The sequence below is a fragment of the Rhinolophus ferrumequinum genome, chromosome 8, assembly GCF_004115265.2.
Source record: "Rhinolophus ferrumequinum isolate MPI-CBG mRhiFer1 chromosome 8, mRhiFer1_v1.p, whole genome shotgun sequence".
Taxonomy (NCBI): domain Eukaryota; kingdom Metazoa; phylum Chordata; class Mammalia; order Chiroptera; family Rhinolophidae; genus Rhinolophus; species Rhinolophus ferrumequinum.
The window spans coordinates 2745920-2766017 of NC_046291.1; the positions used below are offsets into that span (position 1 = coordinate 2745920).

The window sequence follows — 20098 nt, forward strand, 5'->3', positions numbered from 1 at the left end:
CCCCCTCATTGTCCCCAGCCAGTGCCCCTCCTCAAAGCCCTCGGACTACAGACCTCGACCTTGTAATTATTTTTATTCTCTCTGGACAATGACAGTCTTGAGGACAGTCATGCCAAACCACCCAGTCAGGGCACTGAGACGGGCACTGTATCTGCACCGAGGGAACGTGGAAATGGGTTTCCAGAGGCCCAGGGGGGTGTGAGACCTGTCAGGCTGGCGTCACTGCCCCCACCATTGAATATGAACAGAATCTCCGTGACCCCTTGGGTTATCAACCCTGTACGTCCCCCTGTCCACAGGGGACAGGGTTTGAGTGATATTAGCCCATCATTGAGATCGAGCCATGCTTAAAGGAACCCAAAGGATTTTCCATGCGGCTGAGAGATTTCTATCCTGGCACTGAGATTTCCTGAACACTCCTGGTAGGGAGGTGGGAACAGAGGTAAAACCATCTGAGCAAGAGGGACTTACTATTGATGTCAGGCGAGCTATGTGCTCTGTTAGGCAAAGCTACAACCAAAGAAAAGGTGCTGAGAAGAAAGACATCCAGGACGTGGCTCTTCCCCATCCGTCCACAGAGACTGTCTGGCAGTGCCTGCCCTGTGATGGGGCCTTGGGCACATGCACCCTCCACTCTGAAGACTCACTCAGAAGACCCCCCCCCCGGGACCCCCCACCAGCTGCACACTGTCTGAATTAGGCCCAGGTTGGGCCAGGTTTCAAAACATTAATTCAATCATTGCCTTTTCTGTTTGTTGGAATCATTTTTTTTAAAGGCACAACTTTCCCAGCTCTTGTGCTCTCTCCATGCTCCCTCTCTCAGGGTGCTGCTGCATTCGCAGGCGCTGGCAGGGAGAACGGAGAACACAGTCCGGGGGACACCCCTCCAGGGACCTGAGACCCATGGCTGTGGGGCCCGGAGCCACAGGGGGGAAACCGGGTTCCTGTTGTCCCACAGCGCCACCTCCTGGCGCTGGGTTCTGACAATTTTGAAGTTGGTGGGATCCGGGTGGTGATGGCTCCCGCAGCTGCAGACCCTGGCCGGGCATCATATCCCTGCGACCTTCTATGTAACACAGATTCCTGAGCCCACCAGTCCCTAGCATCAGTCAGCACCTCCCCCAGGTGAAGCCCAGGTCCTCAGGCTCCCATGTGGCCTGTGGTTTCCCGCCGTGAGCTCCCGACTTTGGAGTTGAGATTCTCAGATGCCTCCTAGTGTGGCTCCCCTGCGCTCACCCCTGAGCCCTGTGGACCAAGCTCGTTCTGCTGCAGGACGACCCCACGGCTGGCTCCTGGCTGGCTCGGTGGGCATGGGCTCCAGCCCGAGACAGAGACATCAGCCTCTAAGATGTAGCCTGGAGAAGAGCTCCCAGGAACAGGGTGACGGCCCCTCCCCGTGTGGCCGGGGACTCCCAGCCACGTCTGTTGTCTCCACGTGGTCATCAGGAGGGCCACTTTTACTCTTACAAAAGCACTGGTTTGGACGACTTATATGCATCCCTCTGAGCAGCCCCGCCGCTCCAGGTGCTAAAGCCATCGCAGGTGACGGTACCTCTCACTGATCTCTGTCCTAAAGTCAGTAACCGCCAAGATGCCTCAGAACACACGTGCCAGCCCCATGGCGCTCAGACGCTCTGGGGGTGGCCCTGGCTCACTCCTCCTGCTCCTGCTCATCAACCTGGGGCTGACACAAGACACAAGGAAGGTTCCAGCGGCTTGGGGGAGAGGCTGGGGCACAGTGGGGACACCCGCAATGCACGGAGCACGGGATCTGCTCTGGACATCCTGGGGGCACTGGCCTAGACGCTGGCCAGGCTTCCTGGCAGAGCCTGGGACTCAAGTGACAGGGGCAAGGCACGTGCTTCCTGCAAACGCTGCTCCGTGATCTCCATTCGCGTGCAGGAGAATCTGCCAAACTCAGGCTCTCTTACGTCCTTCCCCTGAAATGACCTCTCTCCAAGCACCCACCGGTGGACAATGAAGGTGAAATCCTATTTGTATAAGACCAGTCTGGATATCAAGTTCATCATGAAATAAAGAGTTGGATTCAAAACTGAAACAAGCTATGGAGTTCAAGTCAATCTCTCCAAGTCCTGATAATGATCAGACTTGTTGAAAGGTGAGCCTGGGCCCCTGGCCCCTGCCCGGGAGGAAGCGCCTGGACGTGGGGTATGAAGCATTGCTGGGTTATTCCATTAGTGGCTGAGTTTGAAAACCTTGGCTATGGGTTCTCAACTTGCTATGAAGCTCTGAAAAAATATGGTTTCAAATAGTGGGGGTGTCAACATGCAGACTTCCCAGGGGGCCGGGCAGGGCCAGACAGGGGTGCAGAAGTTCGCAACTCATACAACAAACAGCCAACTTCATAAAAAACACCAGAAACGGACTGACAGCCCGGTGCTCACACACATTCCAAAGGGATCAGCTTGGTCCTGAAACATTAAAACATGCCTGGGAACCAAAACGGCCACCCCCCGCCACCACCGCCCTGCTCACTCCTCACCTCCTCCCGGCAGCCGCCCACAGAGGGACCGGATTACTTTGGCACTGCCAAACCGCTTGAAGCGGGCTCTCACATGCCCGTAGTACCACTCCAGCGAGCCCATCTTCACGATTCTGCAGAGAGACGGAGCTCAGGCCCGTGGCACTGCTGTAGGTGACACGCAGGTATGCGTGACCGCCATGCACACCTGCCCCACCAAAGGGACACGCTGGCCCCGAAACCAGCAGTGGCACTTGACCTCCAGGCCCCGGCTCACCTGGCCAGGTGGCAGGGGTCGCAGAGCCAGCCCGGCTCCTCTGGGTGGACATGGCTGCAGCCTTTGCAGATGAAGAGGTGGCAGTTCAGGCATTGCCTTTTGGGGTTCACAAGGAGCCGGTAGGCCTGCAGGCAGTGGGCACAGTGGGTCTCGTTCAGATGGGCCGTGTTGGAAACCAGCTCCCTCTGGGAGCTTTCCTTCTTTATCTTGCCCTTCAGCCCCCTTAGGAAAATAGAAACAGGAAATATATTGGACGTCTTGTTGTTGCAACCGGCTTTAAATGTGTGCGTGCACACACAAGGGAACTTTCTCATTTGCAGAAAACAGTGACAAAACGTCGGCAAAGGCACCCATAGGCAGCCTGTACCGCTTGTGGCACCAATCCCACTCCACACGCTCTCTCTCAGGGAAAGACCAGGTGCAATGAGGGTAGGCTGGGATCGAAACACATTATCTTTATAGACATGGAAGTGCATGTAAACATCTCTGTGATTGTTTATAATTGGACGTTTTTCCAGGCTGCATGCTCATGACTTTCATTCATTGTCAAAGGGCCGCGAACCACAAAGGTTCAGAGTCACAGGCTGGGACAGTTCCCACCGCTGCCTGCACAACCGCACGTCACTCAGTGCAGTAGAAAGAGGATGGACAGAGGCCTGAAGCCCACGTTCTTCCCCCAGCTCTGAGCCAAACCTTGAGTGTTTGCGACGTGGAACTCAAAGCTCACAGACTGCTCAGGCACCCTGGTTAGCTGGGTGGTCATTAGTCATCAGCATCTGGAGTCTAATCTCCCTCGGAAGGGGGAGGGGTGGTGGCTGTAGGAGCCCAGCAGGGATGGGGCCAGCTGCGGGGGCGTGGGGGGCGATGCATGCAGCCTGGTCAGGTAACGTGATTTTCCAGACCCAATCTGTTCCCAGTGTTATTGGTTAAGAGGAGGTTAGAGAGGAGAGAAAATGTAAGTGGTTGATGGGCCAGTCAGAGCAGGCCACAGAGAACGAACGCAGAGAAAAGGCCCATTCGGACGGCGGGCTGGACGGGGCTGACACTCTCTGCTGTGAGTCCCGGCCCGCCACACTCGCTTTGCTACAACGGCCTGAGTTAATGGCCTTGAGCTGAGGACAACACCAGGCAGGCTGGCACCCCACTGAGAGAGCCCACAGGTCACTGCGCCATCCCTAGTGCTGTCACAGAATCCTGAGGGCAAAGCCAGATGGCATTTCCTCAACAAGTGGTTTTGGGTCTGTCTCTGTGGGGGAGCAATTGAGCTGACTCCCCAAGTTTGTCCCCACGGCTAGAATGGCTTGACTTGGAGAGTGTCCAGAATAGGAACCATCCAGCACCTGAAGCCCCAGGAAAACCACCGTTCTCCTAGACGGTCAGGTTTTCAGTAATACGGCTTCCTGGTGAAACTGCCAAGTTGGACCAACTGGAAAGCGTACCCACAGCTAATGAACACAGTCCTTTTGTTCTATCTCAGAGAATGTCAGCCAAATGTCATATTTTAGTTTTACGTGAGAACCAATACATTCTTAGAGACATAAAGTAGACAGACACTAGGTGCCACTGTCTTCTGAGAACTCTGCACCTGTGGTTCCTGACGGGACACCCTGAGGTGGTGAGGCTTTAGACAACGGAATAATCCTGAGAAGCTCTGGGTGACCAGCACTGGGTTAAAGTGGATTAAAGGGACTGCACCTTGCTGAGACTCCTCTCCCGACTATTCGTTAAAATACTCATGAAGTCAGACACAGAAATAAGATTCTTGTCTCAACTTGGAAAACAGACAAAATGGCCAAGTGGCTGTAGGACTCTAGGGGCCACTGACTACAGTCTAGATAAAGCTGCATCGACAAGGTCAAGTCTGTGCTTCAAACAGAGGAGCACCTGCAGCCAGGTGGGAAGGCTCTGGTCTCCTCCATTTCCACTCTTGCTGTGTATGCATCAGCCAGGAGACCTAGAGGCCAGACCTCCACTGGGCGGGGCCTTGTCCAGCCTCTCTGCCAGGGCGTGCCCCTCATTCTCTGTCTAGGCAGAGCTGTGTCCACCCATCACAGCAGCAGCAGATGAGGACCTGTGGAGCCACCCTGCCTCCCAGTGCACGCCTCTGAAGTAAGAGCCCAGGAGAGTCCTGGGCTGGTGGCTGAAGACTCACATATTTCAGGTGCAGAATCTGGGGGAAAAGAAAATTATACTCTGCTTCAGATTCTATAAAACATAATTTCCGTTCTTTATAGCTGGAGAACAGGAAGGGAGGGAAGAGGAGACCCCACGCTGGTCTAGCAGAGTGGTACCAGATGATGTCTGCCAGCTGCAGGCACATCACCCCGACCTGGGGCTTCAGATCATGAGGAGGTGAACAGGTCCAGTGCAACCCACACACCACAACCGGGTCGACCAGATGTCATTCTAGTACAGCTGCTTCCGTAGGTAAGCACATGACATGCACCCACAAGTTAAGTAGCCTTCAGGAACACAAGGCACCTCAAATGTGACTCCTATCAGAAAGAGAAGAGGACCTGAAATAAGTCTGCTTGGTGTGCTAATAGGGGCATGAGAGGGAGGAGCAGGAGACAAAGAAGAAAGGGAAGGGCCGTGTTCGTTGAGGAGGAGAAGAACTGGCGAAAATCAAGATGGAAAGGAATTAAAGTTGACACCAGGGAGGAAAATGGGCGGAATTCCCACGAAGAATATTAACTCCAGTGAGAATAGCGGATTTCAAGGTGTGATCCAGGGACCTCTGGAGGTTCCTATGACCCTTTAAGAGGGTCTACAAGGTCAAAACTATTTTTCAATACATAGTTTTCAAATAATACAAAGATGATATTTGCCTTTTTTGACCTTTGACACCTGCACCAATGATGCAAAAGCAGCAGTGGGCAAAACTCCTCGGGCCTGAGCACAGATCAAAGGAAAGGTATAGAATGTTCTGGTGGTCACTCTATTCTTTGCCACAAAAGAAAAGTAGAGCATGTCTTTGATGACACATGTCTTTGATTAAAGGTATGTCCTTGATGAAATAGTGAAAATTATCATGTTATTAAACCTTGACACTTGCATACCTGTCCTTTGAATGTGGAATGAGAAGTGCACAGAAAGCTCTTCTGTAAACATTGAGGTACCTGGTGTCTTCATGAAAGGAACCGGCAATCGTCTGAGTTCCATCTAGAAAGTTTTCCCATGAAACATCATTTTTTACTAGGAAGAATAACGGAGAGATAGTCTAGTCTGAGTTGGATGTTTGTCAGATATTGTCTCAAAAATGAAGTCAAGTTTGCTCTCCTAGAATGTAGAGCAAAGGGCTGGAGAGATGGAGACAAGGAGAGAAGACGAGGACGTGGACAGGAGAGGACACGCCTCACCAATGGAGTAGAAGTAGTGGAGCGGTGTCCCTGAGACAGCAACCCACCACACATCCTCCTCTGCCATCCGACTTCCAGGTCGCTTGAGGCACAAACCTGGAGAGCTGTGACAGGAGGACTCCAAGCAGAGGGTTAACGCCCTCTGTTCTCCAGGGGAGTTAATGTCCTCTGAGGAAAGGCTGATTTGATGCAAGGAATCTCCTTTCAAGACAGGAAGAGGGAGTGAAGGAACATGGAACAGAGAAGACGGCTGAGGAGGCATAGAGAGGTCAGGCCTCTTGTGATGACATTGGGCCACCCAGACAACCCAGGGTCACCTCCCGACGTCCACGTCAGCTGATAATTGCGCCTGCAATCTTAATTCCCCTTGGCCATGTACCCCAACGTTCTCACAGGTTCAGGGGGTCAGGACGTGGATATCTTTGGGGTCACATTATGCTGCCAGAGTTCTGAGGGGGCAGAGGGTGAGGCCTCACCCCCAGCTGAGAGATTCCCCAATATAAAACCTACCCCCCACGCCACTCCTGAGAGAACAGCTTGAAGAAGTACTCCAGAGGCCCGAGAAAGGGACCTCAAGTCTGACCTGAAGAATGGGGGGGCCGAAGCGCAAGAGACCCAACAAGTCACAGAATGAAGAGCCCAAACTGCCGGAAGTACTTGCTGGGAGAGCACAAAACACAACGTAACTGAAGAGCCATTATGTGGACAAAGTCCTGATCAGCGGGAGAAATATCAGATGTCACAGTGAGGGAAATGGAAACTTGTTCAAGTTCTTTGAGGCCATCTGAGGAGGATGACCGAGTGGTGATAAAAACGATAAAGAGGAAGTCCACGGTCACGTGACAACGACAGGCCACCGAGAGAGCCTCACCGGAACCTCCTAAGGGATATTGGACCCAAGTTAACGTCCTTCTGGGGCTGGCAGCTGCCTTCCTGTTCCCGCCCCTGTGTTTTCAGCCCTAGAGTTGTGTCTGCGCTGCCAAGTGGCCCAGGTAGGAGTGACTTCAAATTCGTTATTATTACTATTATCATGATTTTTAAGGCAAGGCTTGGTTCTCCCGGGTCTCACGCCAGGAGATCTGACATAGATTTTCCCGGGAATTCTGGTCTGTTTGCAGAACCTGCAAGCCTGCATCACCACCTGTTTGTCTTTCTGGGGAGGTTCCCAGGCCTAATATTTGATTTGTGGGACGTGCCCTTAAAACAGGGCGTTCTGTTTAGGCAAGCCCAGTCCTCGCCCAGGGCCTGAGTCACCAGCTCCCGCTCCAGTGTCGTTTTCCCTGGGTTTAGGAATACTTAGTAATCTCCACCCTGAACACAACGGAGACCCCCTCAGTAACACAGAAGAGTGACCAACAGGACTTCAGGTGAGCGCGAGGGACGCAGTGCACATGTCAGCAGTGAAACGGGCTCTGGCGTGTCAGGACCAGGCGTGCTTCTTTCCCCCATCTGTTCCCAGGTCCCTTGGTCCAGGCTGCCCGGCCACCACAGGAACTCTAGGCAATTTCCCAGAGGGAGGGAGCTGAGACACTGGGACTATTGACTGGATGTTTCCTTCAAGGAAGTTTACTTTGGTGCTCCTTTGTATTTATGTGACATTAAAAATAGACTTGTGATTATCTTTTCTGTACGTAAAGCTTTCTTAATACCCAAGTAGCATGAGTGAATATGGAACATTTAGAAGAGAAATAATACAAAGCATTACAGAGCAAGGTCATCTGCCCTCCGATATTCCCAATTGTAGCAATTCCTGGCTATTCTTCACAGCCAGGAAACGGGCCTCATCCTCAGAGTCTCCATCTGCAAATGGGCGTCAACCAAAGAGCCACATCGTGGGGTTGTCTGAGGATTAAGTGAGGTGCTGCGAGGCGCGGTGGCTATGCTTTTTTATTTTAGTTTAGTTTTTCTTTCCACCCTTCCCGTCACCCCACTCTCCCCTTTGGCAACCATCAGCTTGTTCTCTGTATCTGTTTTCTTTATTTTATTTTTAAAAATTTATTGGGGTGACAATTGTTAGTAACTGTTTTCTTTATTGATGTGTTTTGTTTTTAAAAATTCCACATATAAGTGAAATCACACAGTTATTTGTCTTTCTCTGACTTATTTCACTTAGCACAATACCCTCTAGGTCCACCCATGTTGTCACAAATGATAAGACTTCATTCCTTTTTGTGGCTGAGTAATATTCCCTTGTATATATACCACTTCTTCTTTATCCATTTGTCTATCGATGGACACTTAGGTTGCATCCATATCTTGGCTATTGTAAATAATGCTGCGACGAACATATAGCTTTTCAAATTAGTGCTTTTGTTTTCTTCAGATATACTCAGAAGTGTTATTACTGGGTTGTACGGCAGCTCCATTTTTTAGTTTTTTGAGGAACCTCCATCCTGTTTTCCATAGTGGCTGCATCCGTTTACGTTCCCACCAACAGTGGTGGGGGCTCCAATTTCTCCACTTGTTGTTTGTTGATTTATCGATGATGGCCATTCTGACAGGTGTGAGATGATACCTCATTGTGGTTTTAATTTGCTTTTCTCTGATGATTAGTGATGTTGAGCATCTTTTCATGTGACTATTTGGTCATCTGCACGTCCTCTTTGGAGAAATGTCTATTCAGGTCTTCTGCCCACTTTTAAATCATATTGTTTTATTGGTGTTGTATGAATTCCTTATATATTGCGGATATTAACCCCATATCAGATATATCATTCACAAATAACTTCTTCCATTCAGCAGACTTATTTTTTTTTTCATTTTTTTGATGGTTCCCTTTGCTGTTCAAAACCTTTTTAGTTTATTGTAGCCCCATTTGTTCATTGTTTCGCCTTTGTTTCCCTTTCCTCAGTAGACATATCCAGAAAGATAGTGCTGAGAGTTACGCCTATGTTTTCTTGTAGGAGGTTTATGGTTTCAGGTCTTACATTCAATTAACCCATTTTGAGTTTATTTTTGTATATGGTGTAAGAAAGTAGTCCAGTTTCATTTTTTTTTTTGCATGTATCTATTCAGTTTTTCCAACACAACTTACTGAAGAGACTGTCACTTCCCCATTGCGTATCTTTGCCTCCTTTGTCATAATTGATTGCCCACGTAAGCAAGGATTTATCTCTGGGCTCTCCCTTCTATTCTGTTGAGCTATATATCTGTTCTATGCACATACCATACTGTTTTAATTAGTGTAGCTCTGTAGTATAGATTGAAATCGGCGAGCATGGTACCTCCAACTTTGTTCTTTCTCAAGATTTCTTTAGTTCCCCTGGCATACAGAATAGCTGATGTTCTCCAAGAAACTCAATTCCAAAGGAGAAGGAATTAAGGAGAGCACGAGTAGTAAGAAACAGTCGTCTTCCCAAGGTGACTTTCTGGAATCAGCAGCTGAGTTTTTGCACCTGAAGTTCGAACAATCTCCCAGGAGCCTTACCTGGCCCCCCTCCTACCTGGCCTGCTTCCAACACCATCCTCCATCCTGAGGGGCCCTGGAGGTTCTTCCTGGCTCATAGGACAGCAAAGGCCGATGCTGCTGGAACGTCAGTCAGAGACGGAGGTGCCCCTTTAAGCAAAGCCTCTGTTGTCCACTTTCCCTCCCCACACCCAGGGAAGTGACCACGCCCGTGGGGCTCACAGCCCAAGCCCTACACTGGGCAGCAGACGAGGCAGAGGGATGGCTGTTCTCTCACCCAAGTGCTGGCACAAAGATTACCCACAGCAAGACACACGTCCTCATGGCAGTGCCCCACCTGGGGCTTGATGGGAGGAAATGGGTATTAGGTCAAATCCATCCCAAAGCACCTTCTGATGCCAGCGTCGTTAACGTCCCACTTTTATACATCTTTGAATTTTCGATTCTTTGGCACGTAGCAATGTCCTGCGGGGAAGCCAGGAATAACATCACACCCCGTACAGTCAACACTCCAATCCTTAGTCCCTTGTCACACATGCCAGCTTCAGGGAGAGATTTATATCTGCCTGGGCTGAGTCAACGCCGAGATGCCTCCCCTTCCTTCTCAGATTCCCGGAACAGCCTGAAAAAGGCCTGCCGCTCAGGAATTCGACCCCTGGGAAATTCCTTCCCATCTGTTCAGAGGATAGTCACAGCCGAGGTTAATGCTGTCGGCAGCCCTGTTCCCTGGAATAAACACTCATTCCACTTGGAATGCCACGTCAGGAGGCTCAGGGTGGACAGTGGCCAAGACGCTCCAGCCTTTGCACTTTCACTACGGGGGTGGCCTCTGGGGAACCATGGGCGCCCTGAGTGTCTTCAGCACAGCCTGGGGGAGGCTCGGGCCTGGGCCAGGGATCAGAGGTGTTAGTGTCTTGGCGATACTGTGGTCACGTGGGTGTTTGTGAAACCAGTCTCACAGCCTCATGGCGTGCGGTCCTGCCAAATGTTAGAGACCTGGGCCAGCTCCTTTGTCACACGCTTTGACAGAGGAGACCTGAGGGTATGCTGGTCAGATGATGTGGGAAGAGGTGCCAGGTCTTCGCCCAGCCCTGCCTCAACTTCCCTCACAGTCCGCTGCTGCTCCCATTTGGGGAGAAATCCACCTGATACCCATTTCTGTTATCTTTGTGAATAGGAGAAGAAACACATTTTTTGTTTGATTGTTTTCAAATGGGTATACTTGGTGAATTGGCTGTTTCGCAAGTTGCCGCTGGGTACGTCTGCTCCTGGTGGGTTGCCCGTGAGCCCACACACTGTGGCTGACCACCACGCAGGGGAGGGAAGTGATGTCCAAGTAACGAACTGCCTGTTGCTCTCACGACGCCTCCTTCTCCTTCCCCCGCCCCCCGCCGACTGTGTCTGTCAATGACCTTGGTAGGTTTTCGGTCTGGGCCATCCATTTGGCACCCCTTTTGGAGTATGGCAAAGACATCGAAAGCTCGTTTGAACAATTCCTGAACTGCTAAGTTTTGATGGCCACCCACTTAGCGGTCACTTGAGGACCAGTTTCTCCATTCAGTCTACTGTTGATTCATAGATTAGAGACTTGGGAACTGGGAGCGAATATGAGACTCTCCCCAGGAGATGGTGGAGAAACCCAGAGTCACGCTACAGAGAATGGGATGCTGGGTGGGCAAGACATGGGTGATCACTTATGTTGAAACTGGTTAAATGACTAGATTAACACTGAGAAGAGACTGGGATGAAGGAGGCGTATTATTTAAAAAAAATTATCTTCAGTCTCATAACAGACTGCTGGTATTTTAGCCAATTGCTCTGTAGAACGAATTTTGGTGTCAAGAACCCAGAGTCTTTATTCTAAGCTTCTTCCAGCTGTGGCCTTTTTACGTCTCATTCACACTGACCCTCAAGCCTCCAGACCACATGCCTGGGCCCTGCGGCTGCCGGGGGGTCACGGGGACACTGGAGAAGAGGCTTCTCACAGGCAGAGGCAGCTTTGCTGGTTGTTGCATATTTAACCAATTGCACAGTGAACGAGAAACATCAAACACAAAAAAAACCCACACAAAAACCCCTTCACTACGCCCCCACTGTTTACACAACTCTTTACTTCCTGAATGTATCACCAGCGAGTATCACTAGACCCACTTTTGTACAGTAAGAACCAGTCACGGGAGTGCTATCCGGGCTTCAGTATTCCTACACTTTGACGTGGATTTTCCACACCACTACCTCTCTGCCTGCTTACGTTTCCACAGGTGACATGATACTCTATTGTATTAACATTCCCCAGACCACCTGTCTCCATCTGATAGGCACTGGGAATATTTAGTAAGCCCACCCCTCAATCACATGGCAGCCAAGAGGACCCAGCTCGTCCACTGTCCCCTTCTGAGCAGACAGTCTCAGGCACCTATGAACGAGGAGGTTACCCTGACCGTAACCCACTGGCCTGGGGACCTGGACGAACCACTGACTGTCCACAGGAAAGGGTGTCACAACCTGTGACCTTACAGCACAGGACTTAGAGGTTACCTGGGCATGTCTCCTCTTCACCATGTGAAATGACTAATGGATATGAAAACAAGGAATGATGGATGTCAAAGGGAGGTATCCACATGCAAGAAACACAGGAATTTGTGCGAAACCCACGTCAGCTGAGTCTGGACGGAAGGAGGGGCTGACCACCTCAAGGGTCGCAGGGAAGAGACTGCCGGCCTGGGAGACAGCTGGAAGCAGTGGGGGCACTGAGCCAGACCCCCACAAACACTAGTGGTGCCGAGCAGAAGCACAACTGCCCCCCTTATGATTAATTTGTTTGTCGTGGACTCGGTTCCATGTTGGAGCCCAGAAGCCCCCTCGGCTGCTCCTTCTCTGTCTGTTTTGGGGTTCGGTCTGTCTCTATTGCATTCCTTCCCACACAGGTCTCTTCCAGCCCTGCGGCTTTAAATACTGGGTTCAGCTGACTAATGCTCCATCCACCCATAAACATCTCCATCCTAGTTTCCCAAATCTGTGAATCGTCACCGTCCTCAGCAAAAGGGACTTTATATGTGTGATTAAGGATCTTGAGACGGGAGAGGATCCTGCATCCCCTGGGTGGGCACGTCATCACAAGGTCCTTACACGGGAAAGAGCGGGGCAGGGAGTCCGAAAGAGAAAGGGGCTTGAAGGACGTTATGCTGACGATGGCCAGGAGCCAAGGAATGTGGTGCTTCTTCTAGAAGCTGCAAAAGGCCGGGGACAGATTTCCCTCCTGAGCTCCGAGAAGGAACACAGCCCTTCTGACACCTTGATCTGAGGACTCTGAGCTCCAGAACCATGAGACATGGCTGTGTACTGTAAGTCACTAAACTGGCAGTAATTACAGGAGCACTAGGACACGAATACAAATGTCACCCGCATGGTAAAAACTCCCATAGTCACATCTCTTCTGAACTCCAGCCCGGCGTGTGGGCTCCAAACTCCACACACAAGTCCAACTCCAAAGCCTCTGAACAGTTTCCTGCTTTCCCCCGGGCCTGCGGCACCTGTGCCTTCCCCAGGTAAGGGGACAACTCCATCCTGCCAGTTACTCAGGCCGTGACCTTGGAGTCTCCCTTGAGCCCTCCCATCCTCTCCAGCCCACATGCAATCTGCGGGCACACTCACTGCACTGCCTGCAAAGCCCGTCTGATCGCTTCTCAGTCACCCGTCGCTTGCAAGGCAGAAGTCAGGCCCTGTTATTCCCTTGCTCACAGGTGACTCAGAGAAAGCCCCCAGTCCTGTAAAAGGTCCACCAGGACCCACACGACCTGCAGCCATCACGTCCCTGACCTCCTCTCCCTGCTCTGCCTGGAGCCCCCTGCAGGCATTCTCTTGGCTACTTCTCTCACCTCCTCGAGTCTTTGCTCAAGTCTCCTTCTCAATAGGCCTACCAACCCATAAAAAACACCCCAAAAAGACAATAAGGAGCCCAGTGGAAATTAAACGTTAGAGGCTGGGGGAAGACTATGCCAGGCAGAGGGAGAAGCAAACCATGCCCGTGGGCTCTAGCCCCATCGGTGGGGAGAGTGGTACAAATGGTCTGGGGCCTCACGGAGAGGAAGGGCCGTCAGCCAGCACTGTCAGAAAGAAAGGCAGACGGTCAGCCTTCATCCTCAAACCCTGTGATCCCAACATTCTGGCTGGGACTTTCCCCCTTTAACACCTTTAGCTTTTCTATTCTTGTAATATTGTGGCCTAAGCATCACCTGGCTTAGGAGGTGACGTCACCCCGGAAGCTGGATCAAGTTGAAATAAAACTATTCAGGGAACACCCGAAAGTCAGATTGGACAGTCAGACCCCCTCATTTTAATTCTGAGGAGACTAATGCTAGAAGGTAGACCGTTTCCCAGCGCTCAGCTTCCATCCAACGTGTTGCACCCGCACTTCGGCCGTTCACCCACCCAGAGAACCCAGAGGACGGCCCCCAGGGCTCAGCCTTATGCACTTACTCCAGTCTTTCCTCTTCTTTCCTTCTAAGCTCAAAGTCCCGCTGAACCACTTCCCAGACGTGCCTGGCCTCTTCATCCGTGAGCTTGGAAAGATCCAGTTTTTTCCCCATCTCTGCTTCTCCTCAGGGTCACACCTGAAAAATCACAGGATCACAGTGGTCAGCCCAGGAAGCCCGTGGATGCCACATAAGTCACAAAGTTTGAGGCCACAGAGAGCACTGACTTCCCAGGCAGTTTGTCTGTACTTGGGTTAAACAGTTTTCTGAAACAGACAGATGTACGTCTGGAAATTGGGACAGTTCAAATAAATGAACCTATATGAAGAATTCCCAAACCCTAAAGAGGGACCTACTTCCTGCCCCACAGGCCTCACACACTTAGCACGGGTCCCTTATTCTCTTTCCACTGTGGAATGTGTCAACGATGTCAATACCAGGGGCACGCTTCTTTCCCCCGTCCCAGGGAACCCCCGAGAAATACTCCATCACTGGGCTTCTCGCCTTAGAACTCTGGGAAACGGAACAGCTCCGCTGTGGGCGCCGAGGCTGGGGCAAGATTGTCTGGGTGATGGGTTCTGCTGTGGTCACCGAAAGTTCGCAAACCGCTGTGTGACTTCAGCAAGTCTTCCCTGAGGACCGAAATCCGTCTTCTCAGGGACATCTGGGACGGGGTCCAATCTGTGTGCTCTCGCTGGGAGGACGTGGAGCCAAGGAAAGACTTCGGCTTCTCATTCTGGGAGTGTCTCCTTTCCCTGCCGCTGACCGTTCGAAAGTGTTCACTGTACAAACGTTAATGAAACGTGCTCTGCGCTAGAAATGGACTTCCATTTTTTTGCATAAGAGGTTGATTATGAAAAGTGACATTCTCTGAGCCGTGCTCAGGTCCCATTCAAGATGAAATTTCCACAGAGATCCCATGGCTGCCAACTGACATGGTCCCTGGCTTATGCCTTAAAATTGGTGAAGAAAAACTTCTTAAATGTGTTGCTCTGGCCCCTCATCGTTTCAGTGTCTCCAGCCCCAAGCGCAGTGCCGACTGGGAACGTGTATGAGGAGGTTGCCCTCAGGGACCCGAATCATCCAGACCATGTTCGTTACCACGGGATTTAGATTTTGGACACGAAAACGTTACAACGAAACTCATTCGTGATGTTCCCCTTGGAGCCCATAGTTTCTGTTTTTTAAAAAACTGGAACAAAATGTTGTTTGACTGTTGATGACTGGGGCTTATTCATTTTATTTATTTATTTATTTTTACCATTTTTGAAAAAGAAACATTGTATCTTAAGAAGCGTGTTCACTGAAATTCTATTTTCGGAGCAGAAGAGAGGGCCGTGATTGTCAGCTGAGTACTGACCCCGCTTCTCTCTTAAAGAAGTCATGGTCCCAGGCCTCGCTGCAAGAAACTGCAATCCAGAGGTGTGAGGGAGAAAAGCAAAGCAAGCCGAGGAAGTGTCCTTCTGTTCGCCCGCAGGTGTAACTCTCACAGCATGGCTGCTGACCAGGGAGTGGGCAGGGCACGAGCGAGTCAGAAACGCCGCCCAGGAAGCTGCTGGATTCACCCACCGGGGACACCGGGACCCCTCGGTCCTCTTTCAAGCCTGTTTCTTCTCTTTGGTGCTTCTTTCTAATAAGGGATAGCTACTCGGTTCCCAGCTCTCATAGCAAAGACGACGGAGGCCCAGGCACAGGGTGCAGGGGGGACCCGCGAGGGCAGTGCCTCCAGGAGGAGGCCGGGGAGGTGGCCACACTGCTGCCCGGAGTGAGGCTGGGTGGAATCGGCTGAGATGGGGCACGGGGGCCACAAGCGGAGGTGCCAGACAGCCCCACCTGCACCCACAGCAACCTGGCATCACATGGCTTAGCACCCTCTGGAGGCTGTAATGACCCTGAGTTCATAAGGAGAGTGAGTGTTATGTGCACTACGCTCTCGTTAATAAAGCCAGAATGATGGAATATTCTGGAACATGCACTCCACATGCTAAACCAAGACCAGACTGTTGCTGCTTCATGGGTCAGATGTTACCTGAAACATTTTACCCAAGTGCTTATTTTTACTTCCGGCCCACCTACCCGGTGAACAGGAGGTTCAGGCAGGGGCAGGGAGGGAGAGCGACTCCAGATTTCAGTCCCACCCGTAGGAGGCTGTGCCATGCGGCCAGGAGGCGAGGCTCCTGAGGGAGCGTGTTCTCAGGACAGCCAGAGGTAAGAGCCAGTGGCTGATGACGTGGCTCTTTATCTACTGTGACCAAATCGTCCCACTCAGTGAATTAACGAAAAGCTTTTTAAAAATGATCTTTACAAAATACCCTTAAATTGAATGGAGAGTATGTTGGACTTCAGCATTCGAAACGCACAAGCCAAAAGTCACTGGTATTTTGGGGACGTGTTGCTAGCACTCCCTTGCCCCCGCTTGCCTCAGGCTGGTACACTGACAGTAGAAGGGGCAGCCCCTTTGCCAGGCTCAGCCACGCCACGGGACCCACATGGGCTTATGGAGGGGACAGCTTTTAGCCAGTCATCTCCTGCTTGCTCCCCGGACCCCGATCTCCACTTGCTACGCCTCACCCACAACAGTCAAGGGGGGTGGGAGGGGCAGAGGATGAGCTGGACCCATGGAAGGTGCAGGGCTGCTGTGGTGCCGCCCTGGCCCGGGGGACCGCCCAGGGCGTGTGTGGGGAGGGCAGACTCCAGCAGGCTCTATCTGCTCCTGGCTTCATTTGGGTGTAGATAACTCCTGGTCATGAGGTTTCCGCACAAAACATAGGCTGGTCCACTGCTCAGATCTAATCACACTTTTAATCTCTGAGTCATTTAATAGTTATCATGGAGGAAAGAGAGGGTGCACGGAGGTTAATGAGTTGGAAAGAGACTGGTTTTGTAAAATGAACATCCTGGACGCAGATGGCAGAATTTAACTGGTGTGTCATCTTTTTCCATTAAAGATCTGCATTCATATTTTGGCCAAATTAAAGGGAAATCTGGGTGGGGGTTTCTCCTACATGACGCTTGGCTTGACCACGTCTTGAGCTGGCTGCCCCCTGAGCCTTGGAACAATGGTGCTTATGAGCAGTCACCCAGCCTGAGCAAATAAAACTGGGAAGCCAGGCAAAGTCCCTCACCAAATGGCCACCCAACAGTGGCAGGAATACTCGCTGACTCAGAATCAAGGCTGAGGTACTATTCTTGCTGATAAAGCTGTGGGCCCATTCCTGAGGGAAGGCAGAGGTGCCAGCTGGGGGGCCCTCTGTGTTAACCTTTCATGGCTGTTTCCCAAAGGCTGCCCCCAGAGCTGGCCTGTGTGGTTATTTCTGCGGGGAGGGCCTGCTGCCCACCGGTAGGAACCAACCCCCCAGCTGTCATCAGCTGCAGAATGAGTACTTTTCCACCAGGAAGCACCGCTCCCTTGCAGCTGCACCAGGCACACCTGTGGCGCCGTGAGAAGCTCTGAAATGGATCCTGCAGCACCGGCCCTGGGCAGTGGGTACACGCTCTGCAGCTTGCTCACCGGCCGGCCCATTCTCTCCGCTCTCCCAGCTCCCTCCTTTATCCATGGACATAGGTTCTGTATTTGCAGCTAAGACCTCAGCCCCTGTCGCCTGAGCAAGAATGGGCCCCAGGGTGAGGCTGCCGGAGAGTCAGGAGCTGGCTGCTCATCCCCGTTCAGGCACCAGCTGGCCCTGTGACCTGGGACAAGTCCCCTGCGTCTCAGCTTTCCCATCTATACCACGTGACCTCTGTGGCCCTCTCCTGCCCTGCATGATGCTAGGATATTAATATTAAAGGAGGGGGTCAGAGGGTGGGGAGGGCGGACAGATCCTCCTTCAGAGGTTGCTTCTGCAAAGAACAAGACAGTCAGACCTAGAAGGCTGACCCATCCACGTGAGGTGGGGCACGTATGGGCAGTCACCACGTTGTCATCCAAAGCCACCAAGTCACTTTTCCCAGCCTACGGTACCACCCCAATCCTCCCACAAGACCCACTCAGCTGGTTGTAAGTTTTCAGTCGCCAAGGTCGTAATCAGTTAGACCCCGGGCTTCTCACCTGTGTGCCTGGGCTGTCCTCACTGGGCCCATGCCGCGGCTCAGCTGCACATGCCCTGCAAGCACTGGGGCTCTCTCTCTGACTTCAGTTAGGGGCTGCTCGGGACTCACCCCCCCCCATTATCGTTCCAACCTCTAAGAAAGAACTATGTAAATAAGATTCAAAAAAAAGAAAAAAACTACATAAAAACACAAAGAAAATGTAAAAGCCCCAACCCAACTGTAAATGAAGTGGGGTTTTCAATACGTGGTGAAGGTCTAAGCCTGTGAAACCTTTGGCCATTTATGAAGAGGTTTGGCTCAGGCGGGGTGCGGAGCCAGGGCCCACCTGGGACGCCCACGGCCCACGGACCCTTCCCACAGCCCTACAGCAAGATGGGGGGTGGGGGATGGGGGGCCTGGCAGCAAACAAGAGATGATTCCAATAAAACCAGGGCTTCTGGAGGCCCACAGGGAGGCTGGGGGCCTCCTCCCTTTCTAAGACATCCTCCAGGCCCTGTCCCCAAGATCAGGCGGCAGCCCGGGAGGAAGTCTTTCCCCAAACGGCCTTGGGCCCCTGGGTGCCCAGAGTGAGAATGCACCCAGGTCCGCAGACCTGGACCCTCAGCACGCAGACGCACACTAGGGCCTCTGATAAAAAACACTGTTTTGCTCAGAATGGGCTCCCTGAGGACCCAGACCAGTCTGCTCAGACTATCCGGGTGAAGCCTGAAGTTTGGGATTCTGCAGGCTGAGCGTGATCCCCTCACCGTCCTGGGATGAGGCCTGGGAGGCTCGCTGGGGGCGTTTGCACAGCAGCTCTCATCACCGCGGACCCTCCCTGAGCCTGAGCCCCCTGTTCTGGGCTCCACGCCCCTCCGCCCCCTTCTCCCAGCACTCACCGACTCCTTCCGGGGGCTGCAGTCCCGGCTCAGAGGAGGCAGGGCGTCGCGGCAGAGCGCACGGGGGGCAGCAGGGCGCAGGGTGCACTGCAGGGCCTCCTGACCTGCCTCCACCAGACCCGCGGCGGGTGAGGTCCGCGTGCTGCCCGCCCCGGTCACGTGGGCTGCGACCCGCCCCGCCCAGCTCCGGGAGCACCGGCGCCTCGGGGTGCCAGGCCAGGAGGGCGGGGTGGGTGGCCCCGGGGCCCGCGCGGGAGGCGCCAGTGCAGGGGAAAGCCCCTCTGTCCTCGCCCCAAGCCGGCTTCGGGGAGAAAGGCGGCGACGGGCAGGAGAGATTTGAACCCACACCTGGCGAGTCGCATGACTTTCCCCGGGTGATGCGGCCGCACGGTTCTGCCCTCAGCACGATGAGAAACGCTTGTCTGCACGCGCCCTCTGAGCGCGCGGTACCTCGTTTAATTCCCATCTCAACTCTGCAAGGAGAATGCTGTTTACTGTGGCTTTACAGATGGGGAAACTGAGGCTTGAAAAAGAGTGGTACCCAAAGCCGCCGACTAATAAGTGGGAACAACTGGTAAGTGGGACTTTGAGCCCGGGGTTTCCTCGCACAGACCCCGTCCGTGCCCCTCACCGCCTTCCATCCTGCTTGGCGTCGGAAAGCCGCTGGACTGGGAAGCCCGCAGCGTCACTAGCCCCACGGTAAGGTGGGGAGGGCACCAAAGCCTTGCCTACCAAGAAAAGTCCTGCAGGTCACACAACCGCGGCTGTCTGTATCAAGATCCGCGCGCAGGCGGGCCTGGGGGACCTCTTTCCAGCGGTGCCGCCGCTCAGGGGCGCTTCAAACCCAGCAGTTCCCAAGCGCAGCCACAGCGCCAGCCCACCGGGCCTGCTGGTCCTTCCCAAGTCCGAATTCATTATCTTCCCTCTCTGTTCTGGAGCTGGGCGTACAAGACCACTCTTCCCTCCTCCATCTCACTTACCATTAAAAAATCAAGCCAAAAGTACATTCTTTCTCCTTTAACTACTTTGGAACTCAGTTTCCATTATCTGCAAAATTGGGATAGGAATATAAATCAATACATAAATAATCAATGCTCTGAGGTGAACAGATATTACATGTACTTGTATACCAATATATCTGCAGGATAAAATCCTGAAATTGAGTTGCTGA

At 52.4% G+C, this 20098-nt stretch overlaps 1 protein-coding gene across 1 annotated transcript in view; it reads right to left on the bottom strand.

The window, feature by feature from the left end:
• MLPH (melanophilin) overlaps window positions 1–19157 on the bottom strand; it is a 41128-nt gene extending 21971 nt beyond the window's left edge. The window contains exons 1-4 of the mRNA XM_033111377.1: window positions 18928–19157; window positions 14004–14137; window positions 2760–2981; window positions 2504–2616 (exon numbers count right to left, since the gene is read on the bottom strand). Of these exons, the coding sequence (XP_032967268.1) occupies window positions 2504–2616; window positions 2760–2981; window positions 14004–14113 (445 nt within the window). The 5' untranslated portion in view covers window positions 14114–14137; window positions 18928–19157. The remainder of the gene's footprint in view (window positions 1–2503; window positions 2617–2759; window positions 2982–14003; window positions 14138–18927) is intronic.
• Window positions 19158–20098: the final 941 nt, after the last annotated feature.